At 41.8% G+C, this 22,660-nt stretch overlaps 1 protein-coding gene across 1 annotated transcript; it reads right to left on the minus strand.

The window, feature by feature from the left end:
• Positions 1–18,455: 18,455 nt before the first annotated feature.
• LOC110496048 (sperm acrosome membrane-associated protein 4) lies at positions 18,456–22,455 on the minus strand. Its single transcript, XM_021571689.2, has 3 exons — positions 22,280–22,455; positions 21,217–21,327; positions 18,456–19,600 (listed from the first exon to the last, which is right to left on the minus strand). The coding sequence occupies exons 1-3, from the start codon at positions 22,329–22,331 to the stop codon at positions 19,362–19,364; spliced, it is 402 nt and encodes a 133-aa protein (XP_021427364.1). The 5' UTR covers positions 22,332–22,455; the 3' UTR covers positions 18,456–19,361.
• Positions 22,456–22,660: the final 205 nt, after the last annotated feature.

Here is a 22,660-nt window from a genome sequence, read left to right on the forward strand (position 1 = left end):
TTCCGTCCAGCCCCTTTTCCCCATATTACCGCGTAAAGGAATAAAGTCCTTGTAAACGGTACCACATTCTGTCTGTTGTCATCCTTACTCGCACCTACAGTCCATACCTCTTTCACTTCACAGAGTTTAGTTGTAGCAGGGTGTTGCGTTCCCTCTTCATAGAGGCGTGCGTAACAACAAACTATAGTTTTGGTAAGTTGGTTAGGACATCTACGTGCATGACACAAGCAATTATTCCAACAATTGTTCAGACAGATTATTTCACTTATAATTCACTGTATCACAATTCCAGTGGGTCAGAACTTTACAGACAGTACACTAAGTTGACTGCATTTAAACAGCTTGGAAAATTCCAGAAAATGATGTCATGGCTTTAGAAGTTTCTGATAGGCTAATTGACATCATTTGAGTCAATTGGAGGTGTACCTGTGGATGTATTTCAAGGCCTACCTTCAAACTCCGTGCCTCTTTGCTTGACATCATGGGAAAATCAAAATAAATCAGCCAAGACCTTTCTTTTCATTGTCAATTAGGTTAGTATTGTGGAGTAACTACAATGTTGTTGATCCATCCTCAGTTTTCTCCTATCACAGCCATTAAACTCTGTAGCTGTTTAATACTCACCATTGGCCTCATGTTGAAATCCCTGAGTGGTTTCTTCCTCTCTGGCAACTGAGTTAGGAAAGACACCTGTATCTTTGTAATGACTGGGTGTATTGATACACCATCCAAAGTGTAATTAATAACTTCACCATGCTCAAAGGGATATTCAATGGCTGCTTTTTACTTATTTTTTTTACACATCTACCAATAGGTGTCCTTCTTTGCGAGGCATTGGAAAACATCCTTGGTCTTTGTGGTTTAATCTGTGTTACAGTTTCACCTCGACTGAGTCACTCAACAATCAAGTTAAACACTATTATTGCACATAGAGAGTCCATGCAATGTATTATGTGACTACTCCTGAACGTATTTAGGCTTGCCACAACAAAGGGCTTGAATACTTACTGTCTCAAGATATTTCAGCTTTTTATTTTTGCTGAATTTGTAAAAAAATTCACTACTCCACTTTGACATTACGGTGTATTGTGTGTAGGCCAGTGACAAAAAAATGTCAATTTAATCCACTTTAACTTCAGGCTGCAACACAACAAAATGTGGGAAAAGTCAATGGGTGCGAATACTTTCTGAAGGCACTGTACATTACATTTGAGTAATTTAACAGACATTCTTGAAGTAATATGGCAACAGGTTATCCTGCCTCATCTAAAGTGAAATTTTCTTGCTATAGACCACCAAGGGCTAACAGTCAGTACCTGGATAACATGTGTAGAGTGCTTGATAATGTACAGTGTGTGACTTCAACAGAGGTATATTTTCTGGGTTACTTAAATATTGACTGGCTTTCCAGTCCACTCAAGAAATACCTTCAAACTGTAACAAGTGCCAGCAACCTGGTTCAGGTTACCAGTCAACCTACCAAGGTAGTTACAAACAGCACAGGAATGAAATCATCAACATGTATTGATCACATCTTTACTAATGCTGCAGAAATATGCTTTAAAGCTGTATCCAAATCCATTGGATGTAGTGATCACAATACAGTAGCCATATCTAGGAAAACCCAAGATCCAAAGGCTGGGCGTAATATAGTGTATAAGAGGTCATACAAGTGGTTTTGTAGTGATTTCTATGTTGATGATGTAAAGAATATTTGCTGGTCTGTCTTGTGTAATGAGGAGCAACCAGATGCTGTCCGTGACACATTTATGAAATGTCTTATTCCAGTTACTAATAAGCAGGCACCCATTAAGAAAATTGTAGTGTCTTAACACTTAGTACTTATTTATGTAATAAGAAAGACTCGGAATACAAGCAATTGAACTGGAGCTTCACATTTACTCAAACTAGTTAGTACCAGAATAACATAGAACAATACTGCGCATGACCAAGGGTGCTCCATCCTTAAAGGGGACATCAGTAATTAACAGAACATAACATTCCTTCTCTTATACAATCAGAGTTACTTTTACCAAACCACAACTGAAACATTTCCCAGAACTTGTTGTAGTTATTTTGCATCTTTTAATTTGAACTTGAACAGTTCGTTTTTGTTTGTTTGTTTATAAGTCTAGTCTGTCTGGTGGACGGTGCCTTCGTTCTGGGTAGCGCCTCAGATTGTCTGGAGGCTCCTGAACATCCTCAGTGTGTGCTTGTTCCATTATAGCGTCTGCTATAGCAGCACCTTCATCAACACGTTCCCTTCTTTCAGCCTGGGGTCTCTCTACTGCCCCACCGTCCTCTACAGTTCCATGTGTGTCACTCTCAGGAGCTCTCTGTGCCTGTTCTCTCTCGATTGTTGTGCTGTTTTCCCTGGAATGCATTTGGTTAATGTGACGCCGCCACATTATGTCTGGGCTCACTTGAACCTGGTAAGTTCTGGGTCCCGTTTGTGTGTGTACGGTCCCTCTTGTCCATTTCCCTCCTCTTCTGTAGTCTCGCACCATCACTTCCTGTCCTGTTTGGAGATGGCGCTCCCGGCCACCGGAGAGCATCTTGGCTTGTTTGTTCAGCACTTCATTACGCCTGTTTGGCTTCATGATGTCCAGCTGTGTGCGGAGAGGCCTCCCGAACATCAGTGCGGCTGGGCTTTCATTTGTCGTGGCATGTGGGGTGTTTCGGTAGGAGGCCAGGAACTTGGCCAGTTTTGTTTGCAAAGTCCCTTCGTCTCGTTTTGCTGCACGGAGTCCTTGCTTTAGGGTTTGCACAAAGCGTTCTGCCAGCCCATTGGTGGCAGGGTGGTACGGAGCTGAGGTTGAGTGTTTGATTCCATTTACTGACATGAATCTTGTAAACTCGTCACTTACAAAAGCTTGCGCGTTGTCACTTACCAGCTGCAGTGGCAAACCGAAGCGTGCAAAGTCTGAGCTGAGGTGGAGGAGTCAGTGCAAAACACCTCTGGCCATTTGGAATGGGCATCAACTATAACCAGAAACGTGCTTTTCAAAAGGACCAGCGTAGTCCACATGAATTCTCTGCCATGGCTCTGCGGGCCATTCCCATGGGTGGACTGGGACAGGAGCAGGCATGTGAAGGGTTTCCAAACATCCACTACAGTTCTTTGCCATATTTTCTATCTGTTGGTCCAGACCTGTCCACCAGAAGTGGCTCCTTGCGAGCAGCTTCATTTTGACAATTCCAACATGACCTTCATGTAGTTGCTGCAAGACTAGATGTTGGCATTTCTGGGGTATCATGACTCTCATTCCCCACATCAAACATCCTTGGTATGTTGTAATTTCGTTTCTCCGCTGGAAATACGGAGTCAGCTCCTTTCTGCCAGTAGCTGGCCATCCTGACATGGTGTAGGTGTACACTTTTGACAAGGTCACATCTTTCCTTGTCTCCTGTTTGATAACTGTGCTTGTGACTGGTAGGGCCTCGAGCTGAGAGGTATGGAACATGTCCACTGCATCCACCCTCCTTTGTCTTTCTCTTGTACACGGCAGTCTGGATAATCCATCTGCATTTGTGTGGAGGGATGACGGCTTAAACTCAATGTCATACATATGACTGGCAAGGAACAGGGCATATCGCTGTAACCTGGCTGCTGTCATTGCCAGAATGCCTTTCTTTGGACTGAAAATGGAAAGCAACGGCTGGTGATCTGTAACCAGTGTGAAACGCTTGCCATATAGGTATGCGTGGAATTTCTTGACACCCCACACTAGTGCCAGTGCTTCTTTGTCGATTTGTGAGTAGTTTTTCTCTGCATCATTCAATGTTCATGACGCAAATGCAACTGGCCTCTCTGACCCATCTTTCAGTGTGTGTGAAAGGACTGCCCCTAATCCATAAGGGGACGCATCACAAGCCAACTTCACTGGCATTTCAGGGTCGTAATGCATCAGGACCTGTTCAGATGTTATGAGCCGTTTTGCCTCCAGAAATCCTTTTCACACTGCTCTGTCCACCGCCATGTCCTATTCTTTTCCAGGAGCTGATTTAGAGGCTGGAGTACTGCTGAAAGGTTTGTGAGGAATCTTCTGTAGTAATTGATCAGTCCCGTGAAAGCTCTTACTTCTGTGATATTTTGTGGTCGTGGTGCCTGTACCACTGCCTCGATTTTGTCCTGTGTTTTGTGCAATCCATTGCAGTCAATCTCATGTCCACAGAAGACAATATTGTCTTTGAAGAGCTCACACTTCTTTAAGTTTGCCTGTAGACCATACTCTTTCAGTCTTTTCAGGACCTCTTCCAGGTTAGCCAGGTGCTCTTTGCCGGTGCGTCCTGTTATGATCATGTCATCCAGGATACACTGGGTTCCTGGGATTCCTTGCAAAATCTGGTCAATAGTTCGTTGCCAAATGGCTGGGGCTGATGCAATGCCAAAAACCAGGCGGTTATACCTGTATAGACCGGTATATAGACCGGTATTCAACCGGTAGCTGCAGGTAAGCCTGTTTCAGATCGATTTTACTGAAGTGTTTCCCACCAGCTAGTGCAGCAAAGATGTCATCCAGACGTGGTAGGGGGTATTGGTCCACATGCAACATTGAATTCACAGTTACCTTGAAGTCCCCACACATTCTAACAGACCCGTCTTTCTTCACAATAGGAACTATGGGTGTGGCCCATTCGCTTCTGTCCACTTTCGTCAGGATCCCTGTATCCTGCAAGCGATCGATTTCCGCTTCCACCTTTGGTCTCAGGGGAGTATGGAACAGATCTGGCTTTGCAGAATTTCGGGGTTGCGTCATCTCTCAGTACAAGTTTTGCTGTGAAGCCTTTTACTGTTCCCATCTGATCACTGAAAACTGTGTTGTATTTCTTCCGCAAGTGTTCCAGTGTTTGGTCTGTGCCTTTCTCTTTGGACTGGAACGTGTGGAGCATTTTCAAGTCACACCAATTCAGCTTTATTTTTGAAAGCCATTCCCTGCCAAATAATGGGGGGCCAGTTCCAGGCACCACATACAGCTGTAACTGCTGCGTTTGCCCCCCATAATGCACTCTGACCTGCAACGCCCCCATTGGGCCCAATCTCTCTCCTGAGTATCTTCAGCAACACATTTGTGTTCTTCAGTTTGATAGCCTTAAAGTGCTCATTGTAGACAGTAGTGGAAATTATAGACACTGCAGATCCTGTGTCCAGCTCCATTTTGAGGTTTTTGCCTTCGATATCTGGTGTCACCCATATTATGCTACTGCTGGGAGAAGTCACTGTGTTTAACTCCATTGTACCAAGTAATCGTTCATCTGAATCACTGCCACTGTTCTCTGCTAGTGCATTCACCAACCCTTTAATTTTCTCAGTTTTACTGTTGTGACTGAATTTTGCTTTGCATGCTCTTTGAATGTGCCCCCTTCTACTGCATTTGTGACAAATTTCGTCTTTGAAACGGCAGTCCTCTGCTCTGTGACCATCTCTGTCACACCTGTTGCATTTTCCGGCCACAAGGGGGCGCTGTCGACTGCGTGAAAACTTGTGCAGGGAAATTTGTGACAGGTCAGTACTTCTTTTACTTTGCAACTCAAATGCATCTTTAGTCGCGATTTCCATAGCCACAGCAATTTCAACAGCCTTTGCAAACGTGAGCTCTGATTCTGTGAGCAAACGTTTTTGAATGTGTTCATGTTTCAGTCCACACACAAATCTATCCCTTAATGTGTCATTTAGGTTCTCTCCAAACTGGCAATGTTCAGACAGTTTCTTCAACACTTAGTACTTATTTATGTAATAAGAAAGACTCGGAATACAAGCAATTGAACTGGAGCTTCACATTTACTCAAACTAGTTAGTACCAGAATAACATAGAACAATACTGCGCATGGCCAAGGGTGCTCCATCCTTAAAGGGGACATCAGTAATTAACAGAACATAACAAAAATGACTGTAAAAACGGTTAAATCCCTGTGAATTGATGAGTAATTCAAAAATTCAGCCAGGTCACCCTTGATGCAAGTTAGTATTCGACGTTCATCCATGTCTGAGGACGTCGGGAGATGACGTGGAAACTGGCGACAAGGGGCAACAGTGAGTTCCAAAGGTTGCAAGTTCTAATCCAGCGAAATAAAAACATTTTTATAATGTTTCATTTACGCCTGTCGCAAACCTTACGCCTTTGAACACACCGACTGCGTCATTTCATCACTGCTGCGTAACATTTTGCACAGCTGGGCAGCTATACTGATGAAGGTACCTTTTGCACTGGTCGCATGCGGTTGGACACATGGAGGATAGAATCATTTTCGCAGTATCCTCAAAACCATGTCTTTTTGACACAACTGCTGACAGCTACAGGGACATAATCACAAAAAATGCTGCTTGGAGACACGTGTCCACGATAGTAGGATTGCCAGATCAGTTTAGTAGTGAGCTTGTGCTAGATGTGGCTAACCTGGCTTGCTAACCTAGCCAATGAGGTGTGTGTGTGTGAAGAAATAGTCATATAAATGATGCTAGTTACTACCCCTGATAACTTTTCCAAATAATCATGTTTGAAAGAGTGTGAATGTCAGATAAATAGTAATAGAAATGGTAGATACTACTGTACCCCTGATAATTTGGTCAGATAACCGTGTGTGTGTGTGTCTATGTGTACAGTAGGTGATATGTCCATGATAGCTATCTAATAACTATAGTTATGCTAGGTAATTGTTTGGCTTATCATGTTCATGTCTATGTAGAAGAAGACTGTAGGAGGAAGTGGAGAGGACTCAGGGACAGGTATCAGAGAGAGAGAAGGGCAGAGAAAGAGAAGAAGAGGTCTGGGTCAGCAGCTTCAGGCCTGCAGCCTTGGCACTTCTGCCACAGTCTTTCTTTTCTGGATCCATTTATTGTGCCTAGGGCAACGAGTGGCAATTTAACAGCCAGACCCTCTACTACGTCATCCACAAGTGTTGTCGCCAAGACCCTCAACGTCATCTACAAGTGCGACCATCGCCTCCACCGGAGGAGCGAGACCCTCTACAACGTCTACATCATCCACGAGTATGACCACTACCGGTGCAGCCATGGAAGATGATGAAATGGAGGAAGCACCTCTGGATCTATGACCACCTGAGATTATTATGAACCTCACGGAAGGGACCACTGAGGACCTCGTTGAACAGGATGTGGCCGTGGAGACAAACAAGGAGAGAAACAGAGAGAGAAACAAAGAGGAACAACGTCACACCAGGCGTCCACAGAGGTACCAGCCCCCAGATCCACTCAACTCGTTTCAGCAAGGCTCCTCCAAGCCGTCGAGAGGGATGCAGCCCAACCTGATGCTCACAGGAAGGAGGATGAAGAGACCCTCTTTGCCATGAGCCTGGTGCCAACACTGAAGAGGCTGCCTCAGCAAAGAAAAGCGGTAGTCAAGGTTAAAATGTATCAGCTGCTTTTCCAAGCCGAGTTCAATGGTAAAAAAAATGTTTTCTCTACATCACAGGAAGTGTCATAAGTGTTGAGACAGTGAAGTAAAGTAGGCTACTAGCCTACTCATGTAGGCTAATTGGTATTTCAGATCAAAGTATTAATATGAGGCAAATGTATAGCTGTTGTTTCTAGGTTAGAAAATATCCCAAAACAACAGTTTGCTGTCTAAATATTTGCCTGTCATATTCATCTTTTGATCTGAAATACAAATTCCATGAGTAAACAGCGAGTATTACCAACTTTGCCGCACTGTTCCAATATTTATGCCTATAACTACACTACACAAGCAGTATTTAGTTAATATAACACCATAAAAGGTGAGATTTATGTTACGTTAAGCTTGTATGTGTTGTTTTTCTCTTCCCTTCCGGAGATGGAGTGAATTTAGCCGACCAGCTCACAGGAAGAGGAGAGGAGTTGTCCTAGTTGTTGTTTTGACCTCTCTCATTGTACCTTTCTTTTCACACACGTCAGTTCCGTTTAAATTCGGTCAATTCATAAAGTCATTTGTTTATAAAGTCTTAGGATAGCATAAATGATTAGTGTTACATAGATTTCTGAATTGACAGAATTGAAACTCATACACCGGAGAATTCACAGATGCTCTTGTTGGTCTCCTACAAGACTAAATGTGAATATATTTCTTTCATTTAAAACCACTTGAAAACCAGGGTGTTGAAACTGTTTGTGAAGTTCAGTTCAATCGACTGGTCCATGACGTCCAGGGGCCATTTGTTTGTTTAGCTGTGTTATGGCTACATATTATTTTTTTCCAGAGAGACACACACACTCCTCTTCTCCACTCCTCTCTGTCCCTCAGATCTCCAGTGCCCTGCCCTCTTGCTCTTTATGGCCATGTCTGAAGTTCCCCTACTACGTCTAGGCTTCATGAGTAGTCCCTGTATCAGTCTGCAGTTGTGCCAAAAATACATGCTCTTGTTGTTCTCTTACAGATTACAGGCTACACATTCATTTTTTTAAAACATTTTATTTACACGCACACACATCTCTTTCAATAGTTCTATTTTTAAAAACATTTTTACAACACACACACCTATCCTGTTCTTTCCTATACTTGAATACTAATTAAATTATGTTTTCATAGTCAGTTGTTTCAGTTGTTTATTAATATCTCATTTAGACTTCATCTGCTTATTTCTTCCTTACACCTTTGCAGATCTAAGACGAGATGAAAGTAAAAACACATTCTCTTCCTAATTCGTTTTTTTTTCCCACCTGTATTTTGTCAGGCCAGTGAACATGGTGGTAAACTGTACTATTTGTATGGACCCTAGGTTACCTAGGTTACCCTTTCCCTTTGTTATCACACTAACTGTATGTCGTATAACCTTAATTAGTGCTCCCGCTCACCTGGTGTACCATGCCTGGTGTGTATAATACTGATGTTCATGGGAGAGGGAAGGGTTCAGGTGTGGTCTTTACTCACAAATTTCACTTAAATATAGCTTCCAAATGAAGAGAGACAATGATACATAAAGTAATCTGGGGGAAAATGCAATTTTATGGACAATGGTGGATGGTTCTTAAAATAACCTTTGTTTGATCTTAAAAGACCTGTTTCACTCCACGGCATACTGCCATGGGACTTCACCTGCTGCCGATGAGAAGTAGGTTGTCAGCTTCTCCCTCACCTGCAGTGCCTGTCTGGGGACGTTGTTGGCACCTGCCCTGGTGACATCAGGTTGGTGACTATTTGGCGTGGCCATCTCCACCCGGAGCAGCTCCTGGAATGACCTCCGCATGTAGTTGTGGAGAACTTATGTGGCCTTTACGCAGGCATCGACATTTGAGGGGCTGAGACCAAGCACGCTCCAATACATTCCCCACCGGGCTGCCAGAATCCCAAAGGCGCATTCAACAACTAACCTTGCCCTGGATAGTCGTTTGTTAAAGATCCTTACAGGCTTTGGCAATGGCAGCTGGCGTCCAGCGTAGGGCCTCATGAGGTTGGTTCTTAAAGGGAAGGCCTCGTCGCCGACGAAGACGTGGGGAACAGGTCCCAGGTCTTCAGCCCCAGGGAGTGATGCAGGTGGTGGAAACTCCAGGGTGCTATCCTGAAGTGCCTGGCCGAAGGCAGTGTCCCGGAGAGTCCCGCCATCACTGCCCTTGCCGTAAGCACCAACATTGACAACACGAAAATAGTAGATGGCATCAACAACAGCCAAGAGTACAACTGAATATGTACCCTTGTAGTTGTAGAATTGCGAACGTGAGCACGGTGGAGCCTGGATTACTACATGTTTCCCATCAATGGAGCCAAGACAGTTGGGGAAATTCCACCTCTCCTAGAACTCGGCAGCGATGGCCCTCCAGTCTTCCTCCTTGGGGACAGGCATGTATTTACCAACTAGACAGTCCCAAATGGCTTGTGCCACAGAGGGGACAATGCCTGCCACCGTGGACCGTCCAACTCGGAAGCTGAATCCTATGGTCCTGTAGGAGTCTCCTGTCGCCAAGAATCTGAAAACATAATTCAAAATAATGATCAATATTGTGTGTAACTTGAATTCCACCCACATATTATATCTACTGCATAGCTACCTCGCTACAGTTTATTATGCTCTACTAATTAAATTGTAATACTCATCAACCATCATTAACAATGCCGTGAAACTGTACAATTCAGTCTATGACTATATCAATAAACTGTAGCCCAGGCCAACTCTACTCTTAGAAAGAATGGTACTATCTACTTAAAAGGGTTCTCCAGCTGTCCCCATAGGAGATCCCTTTTTGGTTCCAGGTAGTACCCCTTTTGGTTCCAAGTAGAACCCTATTGGGTTCCATGTATAACATTTCCCCCAAAGGGTTATACCTGGAACCAAAAATGGTTATCCTATGGTGAAAGCAGGACACTTTTGGAACCTTTTTCTCTAAGAGTGTATGTGAGTACAATAAGAATGTAATGAATGACTAACTGTCTTGAACAACAATGGGTCCTGGAGAAGACTAGCCTACCTTCATCAGGGCAGAAGGCACCTTTCTTTTCATTTGGTAACATTGCATAATTAAAAAAGGATTATAAACCAACTTTGGGAAAAGTTATAGTCCTAATGAACATTCTGTAAAAGTACATCTGATGTCAAGTAGGGATTATTAATAGAGAGCCCTTTAGCTAGCTAGGTTGCACATAAAAACAACGTATCAAATATCAATCAATTATGGTATCAAAGGCTTTCAAAATGTACTAGAATGTATCTTACCGGAGACAAATCGCCAGCAGCCATTTGTCAGATAGCAGCTCTTCCCTGTGCTTCAAGCATTGAGCTGTTTATGACTTCAAGCCTATCAACTCCCGAGATTAGGCTGGTGTAACCGATGTGAATGGCTAGCTAGTTAGCGGGGTGTGCGCTAATAGCGTTTCAAACGTCACTCGCTCTGAGACTTGGAGTAGTTGTTCCTTTGCTCTGCAAGGGCTGAGGCTTTTGTGGAGCGATGGGTAACGATGCTTCAAGGGTGGCTGTTGTCGATGTGTTCCTGGTTCGAGCCCAGGTAGGGGCGAGGAGAGGGACGGAAGCTAAACTGTTGCACTGGCAATACTAAAGTGCCTATTAGAACATCCAATAGTCAAAGGTATATGAAATACAAATGTTATAGAGAGAAATAGTCCTATAATTCCTATAATAACCTCAACCTAAAACGTTTTACTTGGCAATATTGAAGACTCATGTTCAAAGGAACCACCAGCTTTCATATGTTCTCATGTTCTGAGCAAGGGACTTAAACTTGAGCTTTTTTACATGGCACATATTGCACTTTTATTTTCTTCTCCAACACTTTGTTTTTGCATTATTTAAACCAAATTGAACATGTTTCACTATTTATTTGAGGCTAAATTGATTTGATTGATGTATTATATTAAGTTAAAATAAAAGTGTTAATTCAGTATTGCTGTAATTGGCATTATTACAAATAAATAAATAAATTTTTAAAAATTCCAATTAATCGGTATCGTATTTTTTTGGGGGTCCTCCAATAATCAGTATCAGTATCGGCGTTGAAAAATCATAATCGGTCGACCTCTAAACAACACTCAGAGATGCACAAACTAGGCAAGTCAGTTAAGAACAAATTCTTATTTTCAATGACGGCCTAGGAACAGTGGGTTAACTGCCTGTTCAGGGGCAGAACAACAGATTTGTACCTTGTCAGCTCGGGGGTTTAAACTTGCAACCTTCCGGTTACTAGTCCAACGCTCTAACCACTAGGCTACCCTACCGCCCCCATATAACATTCAAAATGGGTGAACCTGGGCAGGGATTCCTTTAACAATTGACTTTCAGCACGCTTATAGGGAAGGGCATTCAACATCTACAGCACGTACAAAAATGACTGATGATTGGATGAAATTGATAAGAAGATTGTGCGAGCTGTTTTTTTTAGACTTCAGTGCAGATTTGGACATTATTGATTATAATCTACTGCTGGAAAAAATGTATGTGTAATGGCCCCTGCTATATCGTGGATTAAGTTACCTGTCTAAGAACACAGAGGGTGAACTTTAATGGAAGCCTCTCCAACATAATCCAGGTAGAGTTGGACATTCCGAGGGCTGTTCTCTAGGCCCCTTACTTTAGTTTTAGAATGGGTAACAAGCAGTAAGCTAGTACAAAATATGTTTTTAAACTAAAAGCATTGTTTAAGGGAAAAAAATATTGACTAAACCCTAAGCCTCAACTAAATCTTGTAATTGAGCAAGTTGAGGAGACTAAACTGCTTGGAGTAACCCTGGATTAAAAAACTCTCATTGTCAAAACATATTGATGCAACGGTAGCTAAGATAAGTAATAAAGAGCTGCTTTCTTGACATTGCTATCAACAAAACAAGTCCTACAGGCCCAAGTTTTTTTGCAACTGGACTACTGCCCAGTCATATGGTCAAGTGCCACAAAGAAGTTGGCAAATTGCCCAGAACAGAGCAGCTTAAATGTACAGGGCTGACGTCAGTGACATGCATGTCAGTCTCTCCTGGCTCAAAGTAGAGAGATTGACTGTGTCACTTCTTGTCTTTTGAAAGGTTTTGACCTGTTGAAAGCACCAATATGTCTGTTCAAACAACTAGCACACAGCTCAGACAACCATGCATATCCCACAAGACATGTCACCAGGGGTCTCTTCACAGTCTCCAAGTTCAGAGACTTTGGGAAACGCACAGTACTGCACAGAGCCATGACTACATCAAACTTTATTCCACATCAAGTAACTCATGCAAGCAGTAAAATCAGATTTAAAATACAGATAAAACTATACCTTATGGAACAACACGGACTGTGAAGAAAAACACACCTGCAAACACGCTAGTACACACACTCTACACACGTACATTGTAATATTGTTGTATGGTGGTATTATACATTTTGTAATGTAGATATGTAGTGGTGTAAAAATGTCATAGGATGTACTGTTTTATTTCTGGTTTTGTGTAACTGCCTTAATTTGTTTGGACCCCAGGAAGAGTATCTGCTGCCTCGGCATCAACTTGTGGAGATCCCTAATGAATTCGATACTCTTATCCAAAGTGACTTCCAGAAGCAATAAGGGTTAAGTGAATTGCTCAAGGTCACACACACAGAATTTTCACCTAGTCGGCTCTGGGATTCGAAACAGCGACCTTTCTGTTAGGCTACCTGCCGCCCACCGATATAGACGTTTAGGTGCAAAAAATTGGAAATTGAAAGTGATCTGGTGCAGTGAAAAAGTGACTTGTGAATTTGTTTGTTGTACTCAGTCAATTGAACATGTACTTAGAGTATTGAAACATGATGCATTTTGATGATCTGTTTCGATTTTTATGCTAAGAGTTGGGAAAATGTACCACGTGAATATTGCACCAAAGTGGGTGATTTCTTTTAATTACAAAACTTCTGATAATTCAAAACAGCAAAAAATGAAAGATTGCTTTCCATTATTTTCATTCCATAATACACGCGCCACACATTGTAGTAACTTAAGCTTAATTAGAACGAAGAAAAACATATGTAAGGTTTAAGAATTCAATGTTACAGCTTCAACAATACACTGATCGACTTCCAAAACAATAAGTATCTAATAAGTAACAAAATGAGTGTCTTTAATGCATTCTGAGACATGTGCTTCTCTCAAAATTTGAGGTGATAACTAAAAAGCCCTTGATTATGGATACTCGTGCATTTTTCTGATAGGAGGCAAAGAACTTGAGAGGGCGATGTGACAGCATACCATCAAAACATGAGAAAAACAAGTCAAGCTGGTTTAAACATGCAGTGTGAATGATACACACATTTCGTCAAACCGGTTTACTAAAACAACACTAATTTCATGATGTATAAACATACTAAGATTGGTCTTTATTTCAGACTGGAGGATGTAAAGTCTTTATTTCGATGTAGGGGCTGTCTTCTGGTTCTTCGGAATCAGAATCAGAATGTGTCTTCTAGTTGTTCTAGTTCTAGTACAGCATGCTGCCCCACACGGAGCCAACCAGGGCGGCACTGAGGGCTGCGGTGATGATTGTGACTGGGTTACACTTGTTGGTGTCGCAGCAGGTCCTGACAGTGGTGTAGGTGGCGCCCATGAGGGTGGCATCGGTGGTGTTGCACATAGCACTCTCTAGACAGCCTTGGGTGTTGAAGCCTAGGAAAGTACTGAGGGAGGGGAAGGCTAGAGAGAGAGAGATGATAAGAAGTTTAGAATGATGATGAACCTGATTCTGTGTGTGTGTGTGTGTGTGTGTGTGTCGGGCAGGGATGGGCAATTGGTGAAATTGGCACCCCTTTTGTAGGCTTGCAGATCAATTTCCAGTTGGGATCTCAACTTACTGTTGTCAGTCACTCAATTAACCATGTCAACTAACACTTTTTAGATTGGTAAATTAGGGGCTATTCCCATTGATGGAAGTTTAAGGAGAGGAAGAGATTTCAATTTACATAATATGTGCATAAGCTTTCCATTTAAATTATGTCCTTGCCTTACCTTTTGTTGTGGCTGGCAACGTGAAAATTTTTCACTGCAGCTCCAAACAGTAAATATCAGTTTACTTGTAGTCACTATCTAGTTAGCTCTAGTTAAGATCTAATAATGGGATTTTCAGTTATTTTGACTGACTCTTGATCTTTGACTAGTTTCGTTAATTTGAGTTAGTAGCATGTAGGAATCATGATTCTACAAGCCTCTCGTTCGCACGTCCATAGCGGGCTTATTGGAGCTTTCATTTGTTACTGAGACCTGTGAAAGTGTTTTAAAAAATTGAATTTGTTGATTGCTAGGCATACAAATAAGATTATTTCGTGATACATTTGAAACAAGGTCTATTTGTGGCCGCAACTGGACAAGATTGTGAACGACTCTTGGTGGAATGCATTGCTTGACTGCCGTGAGGATGATAAGCACAAAACGCATTGATGCAACGGTAGCTAAGATGGGGAGAGGTCTGCCAGTAATAAGTAATAAAGAGCTGCTTTCTTGACATTGCTATCAACAAAACAAGTCCTACAGGCCCAAGTTTTTTTTCAACTGGACTACTGCCCAGTCATATGGTCAATTGCCACAAAGAGGTTGGCAAATTACATTTGGCCTAGAACAGAGCAGCACGGCTGGCCCTTAAATGTACACAGAGGGCTGACATCAGTGACATGCATGTCAGTCTCTCCTGGCTCAAATAAGAGAGACTGACTGTGTCACTTCTTGTCTTTTGAAAGGTTTTGACCTGTTGAAAGCACCAAGATGTCTGTTCAAACAACTAGCACACAGCTCAGACAACCATGCATATCCCACAAGACATGTCACCAGGGGTCTCTTCACAGTCTCCAAGTTCAGAGACTTTGGGAAACGCACAGTACTGCACAGAGCCATGACTACATCAAACTTTATTCCACATCAAGTAACTCATGCAAGCAGTAAAATCAGATTTAAAATACAGATAAAACTATACCTTATGGAACAACGCAGCTGTGAAGAAAAACACACCTGCAAACACGCTAGCACACACACTCTACACACGTACATTGTAATATTGTTATATGGTGGTATTATACATTTTGTAATGTAGATATGTAGTGGTGTGAAAATGTCATAGGATGTACTGTTTTATTTCTGTATTTGTGTAACTGCCTTAATTTGTTTGGACCCCAGGAAGAGTATCTGCTGACATTGCAGCAACTTGTGGAGATCCCTAATAAATACAATACTCTTATCCAAAGCGACTTCCAGAAGCAATAAGGGTTAAGTGAATTGCTCAAGGTCACACACACAGAATTTTCACCTAGTCGGCTCTGGGATTCGAACCAGCGACCTTTCTGTTAGGATACCTGCCGCCCACCGATATAGACGTTTAGGTGCAAAAAAATGGAAATTGAAAGTGATCTGGTGCAGTGAAAAAGTGACTTGTGAATTTGTTTGTTGTACTCAGTCAATTGAACATGTACTTAGAGTATTGAAACATGATGCATTTTGATGATCTGTTTAGATCTTTATGCTAAGAGTTGGGAAAATGTACCATGTGAAAATTGCACCAAAGTGAGTGATTCCTTTTAATTACAAAACTGCTGATAATTCAAAACAGCAAAAAATGAAAGATTGCTTTCCATTATTTTCATTCCATAATACACACGCCGCCACACATTGTAGTAACTTAAGCTTAATTAGAACGAAGAAAAACACTTATGTAAAGTTTAAGAATTCAATGTTACAGCTTCAACAATACACTGATCGACTTCCAAAACAATAAGTATCTAATAAGTAACAAAATGAGTGTCTTTAATGCATTCTGAGACATGTGCTTCTCTCAAAATTTGAGGTGATAACTAAAAAGCCCTTGATTATGGATACTCGGTGCATTATTCTGATAGGAGGCAAAGAACTTGAGAGGGCGATGTGACAGCATACCATCAAAACATGAGAAAAACAAGTCAAGCTGGTTTAAACATGCAGTGTGAATGATACACACATTTCGTCAAACCGGTTTACTAAAACAACACTAATTTCATGATGTATAAACATACTAAGAGTGGTCTTTATTTCAGACTGGAGGATGTAAAGTCTTTATTTCAATGTAGGGGCTGTCTTCTGGTTCTTCGGAATCAGAATCAGAATGTGTCTTCTAGTTGTTCTAGTTCTAGTACAGCATGCTGCCCCACACGGAGGCCACCAGGGTGGCACTGAGGGCTGCGGTGACAGAGAGCTTGGCAGAGGTTGCGCCGCTGATTGTGACTGGGTTACACTTGTTGGTGTCGCAGCAGGTCCTGACAATGGTGTAGGTGGCGCCCATGTGGGTGGCATTGGCGGTGTTGCACATAGCACTCTCCAGACAGCCTTGGGTGTTGAAGCTTAGGAAAGTACTGAGGGAGGGGAAGGCTAGAGAGAGAGAGAAGATCTGAGGTTTAGAATGATGATGAACCTGATTCTGTGTGTGTGTGTGTGTGTGTGCGTGTGTGTGTGTGTGTGTGTGTGTGTGTGTGTGTGTGTGTGTGTGTGTGTGTGTGTGTGTGTGTGTGTGTGTGTGTGTGTGTGTGTGTGTGTGTGTGTGTGTGTGTGTGTGTGTGTGTGTGTGTCGGGCAGGGATGGGCAATTGGTGAAATTGGCACCCCTTTTGTAGGTTTGCAGATCAATTTCCAGTTGGGGTCTCAACTTACTGTTGTCAGTCACTCAATTAACCATGTCAACTAACACTTTTTAGATTGGTAAATTAGGGGCTATTCCCATTGATGGAAGTTTAAGGAGAGGAAGAGATTTCAATTTACATAATATGTGCATAAGCTTTCCATTTAAATTATGTCCTTGCCTTACCTTTTGTTGTGGCTGGCAACGTGACATTCTTTCACTGAAGCTCCAAACAGTAAATATCAGTTTACTTGTAGCCACTATCTAGTTAGCTCTAGTTAAGATCTAGTTAGCTCTAGTTTAGATCTAATAATGGGATTTTCAGTTATTTTGACTGATTCTGATCTTTGACTCATTTCGTTAATTTGAGTTAGTAGCACGTAGGAATCATGATTCTACAAGCCTCTCGTTCGCACGTCCATAGCGGGCTTATTGGAGCTTTCATTTGTTACTGAGACCTGTGAAAGTGTTTTAAAAAATTGAATTTGTTGATTGCTAGGCATACAAATAAGATTATTTCGTGATACATTTGAAACAAGGTCTATTTGTGGCCGCAACTGGACAAGATTGTGAACGACTCTTGGTGGAATGCATTGCTTGACTGCCGTGAGGATGATAAGCACAAAACGTATTGATGCAACGGTAGCTAAGATGGGGAGAGGTCTGCCAGTAATAAGTAATAAAGAGCTGCTTTCTTGACATTGCTATCAGCAAAACAAGTCCTACAGGCCCAAGTCTTTTTTCAACTGGACTACTGCCCAGTCATATGGTCAATTGCCACAAAGAGGTTGGCAAATTACATTTGGCCTAGAACAGAGCAGCACGGCTGGCCCTTAAATGTACACAGAGGGCTAACATCAGTGACATGCATGTCAGTCTCTCCTGGCTCAAAGAAGAGAGACTGACTGTGTCACTTCTTGTCTTTTGAAAGGTTTTGACATGTTGAAAGCACCAAGATGTCTGTTCAAACAACTAGCACACAGCTCAGACAACCATGCATATCCCACAAGACATGTCGCCAGGGGTCTCTTCACAGTCTCCAAGTTCAGAGACTTTGGGAAACGCACAGTACTGCACAGAGCCATGACTACATCAAACTTTATTCCACATCAAGTAAATCATGCAAGCAGTAAAATCAGTTTTAAAATACAGATAAAACTATACCTTATGGAACAACGCGGAGTGTGAAGAAAAACACACCTGCAAACACGCTAGCACACACACTCTACACACGTACATTGTAATATTGTTGTATGGTGGTATTATACATTTTGTAATGTAGATATGTAGTGGTGTGAAAATGTCATAGGATGTACTGTTTTATTTCTGGTTTTGTGTAACTGCCTTAATTTGTTTGGACCCCAGGAAGAGTATCTGCTGCCATGGCAGCAACTTGTAGAGATCCCTAATAAATACAATACTCTTATCCAAAGCGACTTCCAGAAGCAATAAGGGTTAAGTGAATTGCTCAAGGTCACACAGACAGAATTTTCACCTAGTCGGCTCTGGGATTCGAACCAGCGACCTTTCTGTTAGGCTACCTGCCGCCCACCGATATAGACGTTTAGGTGCAAAAAAATGGAAATTGAAAGTGATCTGGTGCAGTGAAAAAGTGACTTGTGAATTTGTTTGTTGTACTCAGTCAATTGAACATGTACTTAGAGTATTGAAACATGATGCATTTTGATGATCTGTTTCGATCTTTATGCTAAGAGTTGGGAAAATGTACCACGTGAAAATTGCACCAAAGTGAGTGATTCCTTTTAATTACAAAACTGCTGATAATTCAAAACAGCAAAAAATGAAAGATTGCTTTCCATTATTTTCATTCCATAATACATACGCCGCCACACATAGTAACTTAAGCTTAATTAGAACGAAGAAAAACACATATGTAAAGTTTAAGAATTCAATGTTACAGCTTCAACAATACACTGATCGACTTCCAAAACAATAAGTATCTAATAAGTAACAAAATGAGTGTCTTTAATGCATTCTGAGACATGTGCTTCTCTCAAAATTTGAGGTGATAACTAAAAAGCCTTTGATTATGGATACTCGGTGCATTTTTCTGATAGGAGGCAAAGAACTTGAGAGGGCGATGTGACAGCATACCATCAAAACATGAGAAAAACAAGTCAAGCTGGTTTAAACATGCAGTGTGAATGAAACACACATTTCGTCAAACCGGTTTACTAAAACAACACTAATTTCATGATGTATAAACATACTAAGATTGGTCTTTATTTCAGACTGGAGGATGTAAAGTCTTTATTTCGATGTTGGGGCTGTCTTCTGGTTCTTCGGAATCAGAATCAGAATGTGTCTTCTAGTTGTTCTAGTTCTAGTACAGCATGCTGCCCCACACGGAGGCCACCAGGGTGGCACTGAGGGCTGCGGTGACAGAGAGCTTGGCAGAGGTTGCGCCGCTGATTGTGACTGGGTTACACTTGTTGGTGTCGCAGCAGGTCCTGACAATGGTGTAGGTGGCGCCCATGAGGGTGGCATCGGTGGTGTTGCACATAGCACTCTCCAGACAGCCTTGGGTGTTGAAGCCTAGGAAAGTACTGAGGGAGGGGAAGGCTAGAGAGATAGAGAAGATATGAGGGTTAGAATGATGATGAACCTGATTCTGTGTGTGTGTGTGTGTGTGTGTGTGTCGGGCAGGGATGGGCAATTGGTGAAATTGGCACTCCTTTTGTAGGCTTGCAGATCAATTTCCAGTTGGGGTCTCAACTTACTGTTGTCAGTCACTCAATTAACCATGTCAACTAACACTTTTTAGATTGGTAAATTAGGGGCTATTCCCATTGATGGAAGTTTAAGGAGAGGAAGAGGTTTCAATTTACATAATATGTGCATAAGCTTTCCATTTAAATTATGTCCTTGCCTTACCTTTCGTTGTGGCTGGCAACGTGACATTCTTTCACTGTAGCTCCAAACAGTAAATATCAGTTTACTTGTAGCCACTATCTAGTTAGCTCTAGTTAAGATCTAGTTAGCTCTAGTTAAGATCTAGTAATGGGATTTTCAGTTATTTTGACTGACTCTTGATCTTTGACTCATTTCGTTAATTTGAGTTAGTAGCACGTAGGAATCATGATTCTACAAGCCTCTCGTTCGCACGTCCATAGCGGGCTTATTGGAGCTTTCATTTGTTACTGAGACCTGTGAAAGTGTTTAAAATAATTGAATTTGTTGATTGCTAGGCATACAAATAAGATTATTTTGTGACACATTTGAAACAAGGTCTATTTGTGGCCGCAACCGGACAAGATTGTGAACAACTCTTGGTGGAATGCATTGCTTGACTGCCGTGAGGATGATAAGCACAATATAACTTCAGCCCCCCAAACAACTAAAATGAACGAGTCACTCAGAAAAAGCGAGTCATGACTCTTGAGTCAGTAAAAACAGTCGCTCAAAAATAAGGAATCATTCGCAAACTGCGATGCGCCCAGAGAATGTACTGCCACTAAGTTGATACTTTCTTTTGTCTGGGTGCTAAAATGTTTTTACATTTTTTTATAAATAATGTGATGGTGTGATAAATAATGTGATGGGGCAAAAATAATGCGATGGGGCAAAAAATAATGTGATGGTGTGATAAATAATGTGATTGTGTGATAATTAATGTGATGGTGCAAAAAAATGATGTGATGGTGTGATAAATAATGTGATGATAAATAATGTGATAGTGTAATAATGTGATGGTGAAAAAATAATGTGATGGTGTGATAATTAATGTGATGGTGAAAAAATAATGTGATGTAATTATTAATGTGATGGTGAAAAAATAATGTGATGGTGTGATTATTAATGTGTTGGTGCAACAATAATGTGATGGTGTGATAAATAATGTGATGGTGTGATAAATAATGTGATGGTGCAAAAATAATATGATGGTGCAACCAAACCTCCCTTAGTAGCTCTGGCTACTGATGTAATGCATTTAGTTGAGAGAGTTAAATTGTTTAACTGCACAAATGGAGTGATTTCCCAAATCAGTTGACTGCTTGTGTGGGTATGGAGACCTGCGAGCCAATGTGGCCCCTCATTATGAGTTCAGATTTTTGGTGGCCCCCAGTTGCCTATCCCTGGTGTGGGGGATGGGGAGTTTCTACCGAGCATGTTGTTCAGGTGAGCTGAATGAGAGGGGATGGGGTGGGTTGGGATTTGAGGAGGGGTTGAGTACTTACTAGCTTTTCCAGTGAAGCAGCGACTTGTGTTGGTTGTGCAGACCTGATCAGCAGCATTTAGGCAAACGCCCACCAGGCCCACATCGCATTTGTTACATGTCAGCGACTCCACTGAAACACACAGCGTTGGGTGGGGTTAGACAATCAGATCACATGGCTTCACACACAATGGCTGAGTGAGAGAGGAAACATGACAGTGATGAAATGTTAATTGTTTGTTTCTGTTAGACACATTGGAGGTTGTAAATACATCTGCCAGTACAGAATAAACAGGGGGCACCTTTGTGTAAGGTTGCGTTTCATGACTGAAGACCTCAGATGATTTGATGTGTGGTCATAGACATCTGAGCCCTTTGGACCACACCCTTGTTTGGTGTGCTATACACTACAACAGCAGTGCAGGTATGTGGCCTTTATCATACATAATAATTCAGATTCACTGAAATGGCATGTCATTACATCATAGATATTACATGAATCATACAGTATGTGATTCCCGATCATCACTGGTGTCTACAACATCCTTCTCTGCAGGATTGTGAATGAAGACCCCTGACCAAATGTTAACTCCTACAGAGTAGGTCTCTACAAAGTTTCTGTAGCAATTTCTCTGACCAGTCAATTAACAATCACTTAGCAGTGCATTCAAAAGCATAGGGAAAGTGCTCTCTACCTTCTACACCCACTTCCCTGCTGTTGAATGCACCGCTAGCTAATGCTTACAGTTTCTACTAGTATTGCTACATGCTTTAAAAAAAACACTTGCCAGGAGATGCTGGACATTGCTACATAACTGGACAACAAACTCAAAAACTTTACAAATGAAACGACAACCCGAAGCCGAAAATAAACACAAAAAAGAGCCTCTAATAAAGTAGACTATCCTTTAGACTGAATAGAATGGACTCGTATCATAAAACCTATGGATGAGAATTGTTGCAGAAACAAACCTGTAGCTAAATTTACCCTGTCATGATAACAACTGAAATACAATATTGTCCAAGCAAATTGCATCCTCAGTTTTGTTTGTGAGCGAGTGGCAATGATGATTAATTAGACTCACCTAGCATAAAAGATGCAACAACTGCAAGGATTCCGAAAACGATTTTGTTCATCTTGACAGAAGTGATGAGTTGAGATTTGATCGCAAAAAAAAATCCCTTTCAAACGTCTTATTTAGCAAAACCAACTGGTAAAGCCTGGGTCCTAGACATTGGATTTTATACTGTCAGAATTGGGTTGGGGCGAAAGGAGGAGGGGGAAAATGGAGTTCAACCGGTTTTCAGTCATCCTCTGAAAGGTGTGAATGTTTGGAATGAGAGGTACACTAATCTAAGTGGTTGAGGAGGGAGCAGGTGGTGGGATGGGCGGAAGGAGGGAAAAGAGGGAGGTTTATGATCTACAGTATCTAGGTGTCACTGAATTCCTCTGTTATTCAAATATT

This window comes from Oncorhynchus mykiss, chromosome 18, assembly GCF_013265735.2.
Source record: "Oncorhynchus mykiss isolate Arlee chromosome 18, USDA_OmykA_1.1, whole genome shotgun sequence".
NCBI classification, from domain to species: Eukaryota; Metazoa; Chordata; class Actinopteri; order Salmoniformes; family Salmonidae; genus Oncorhynchus; species Oncorhynchus mykiss.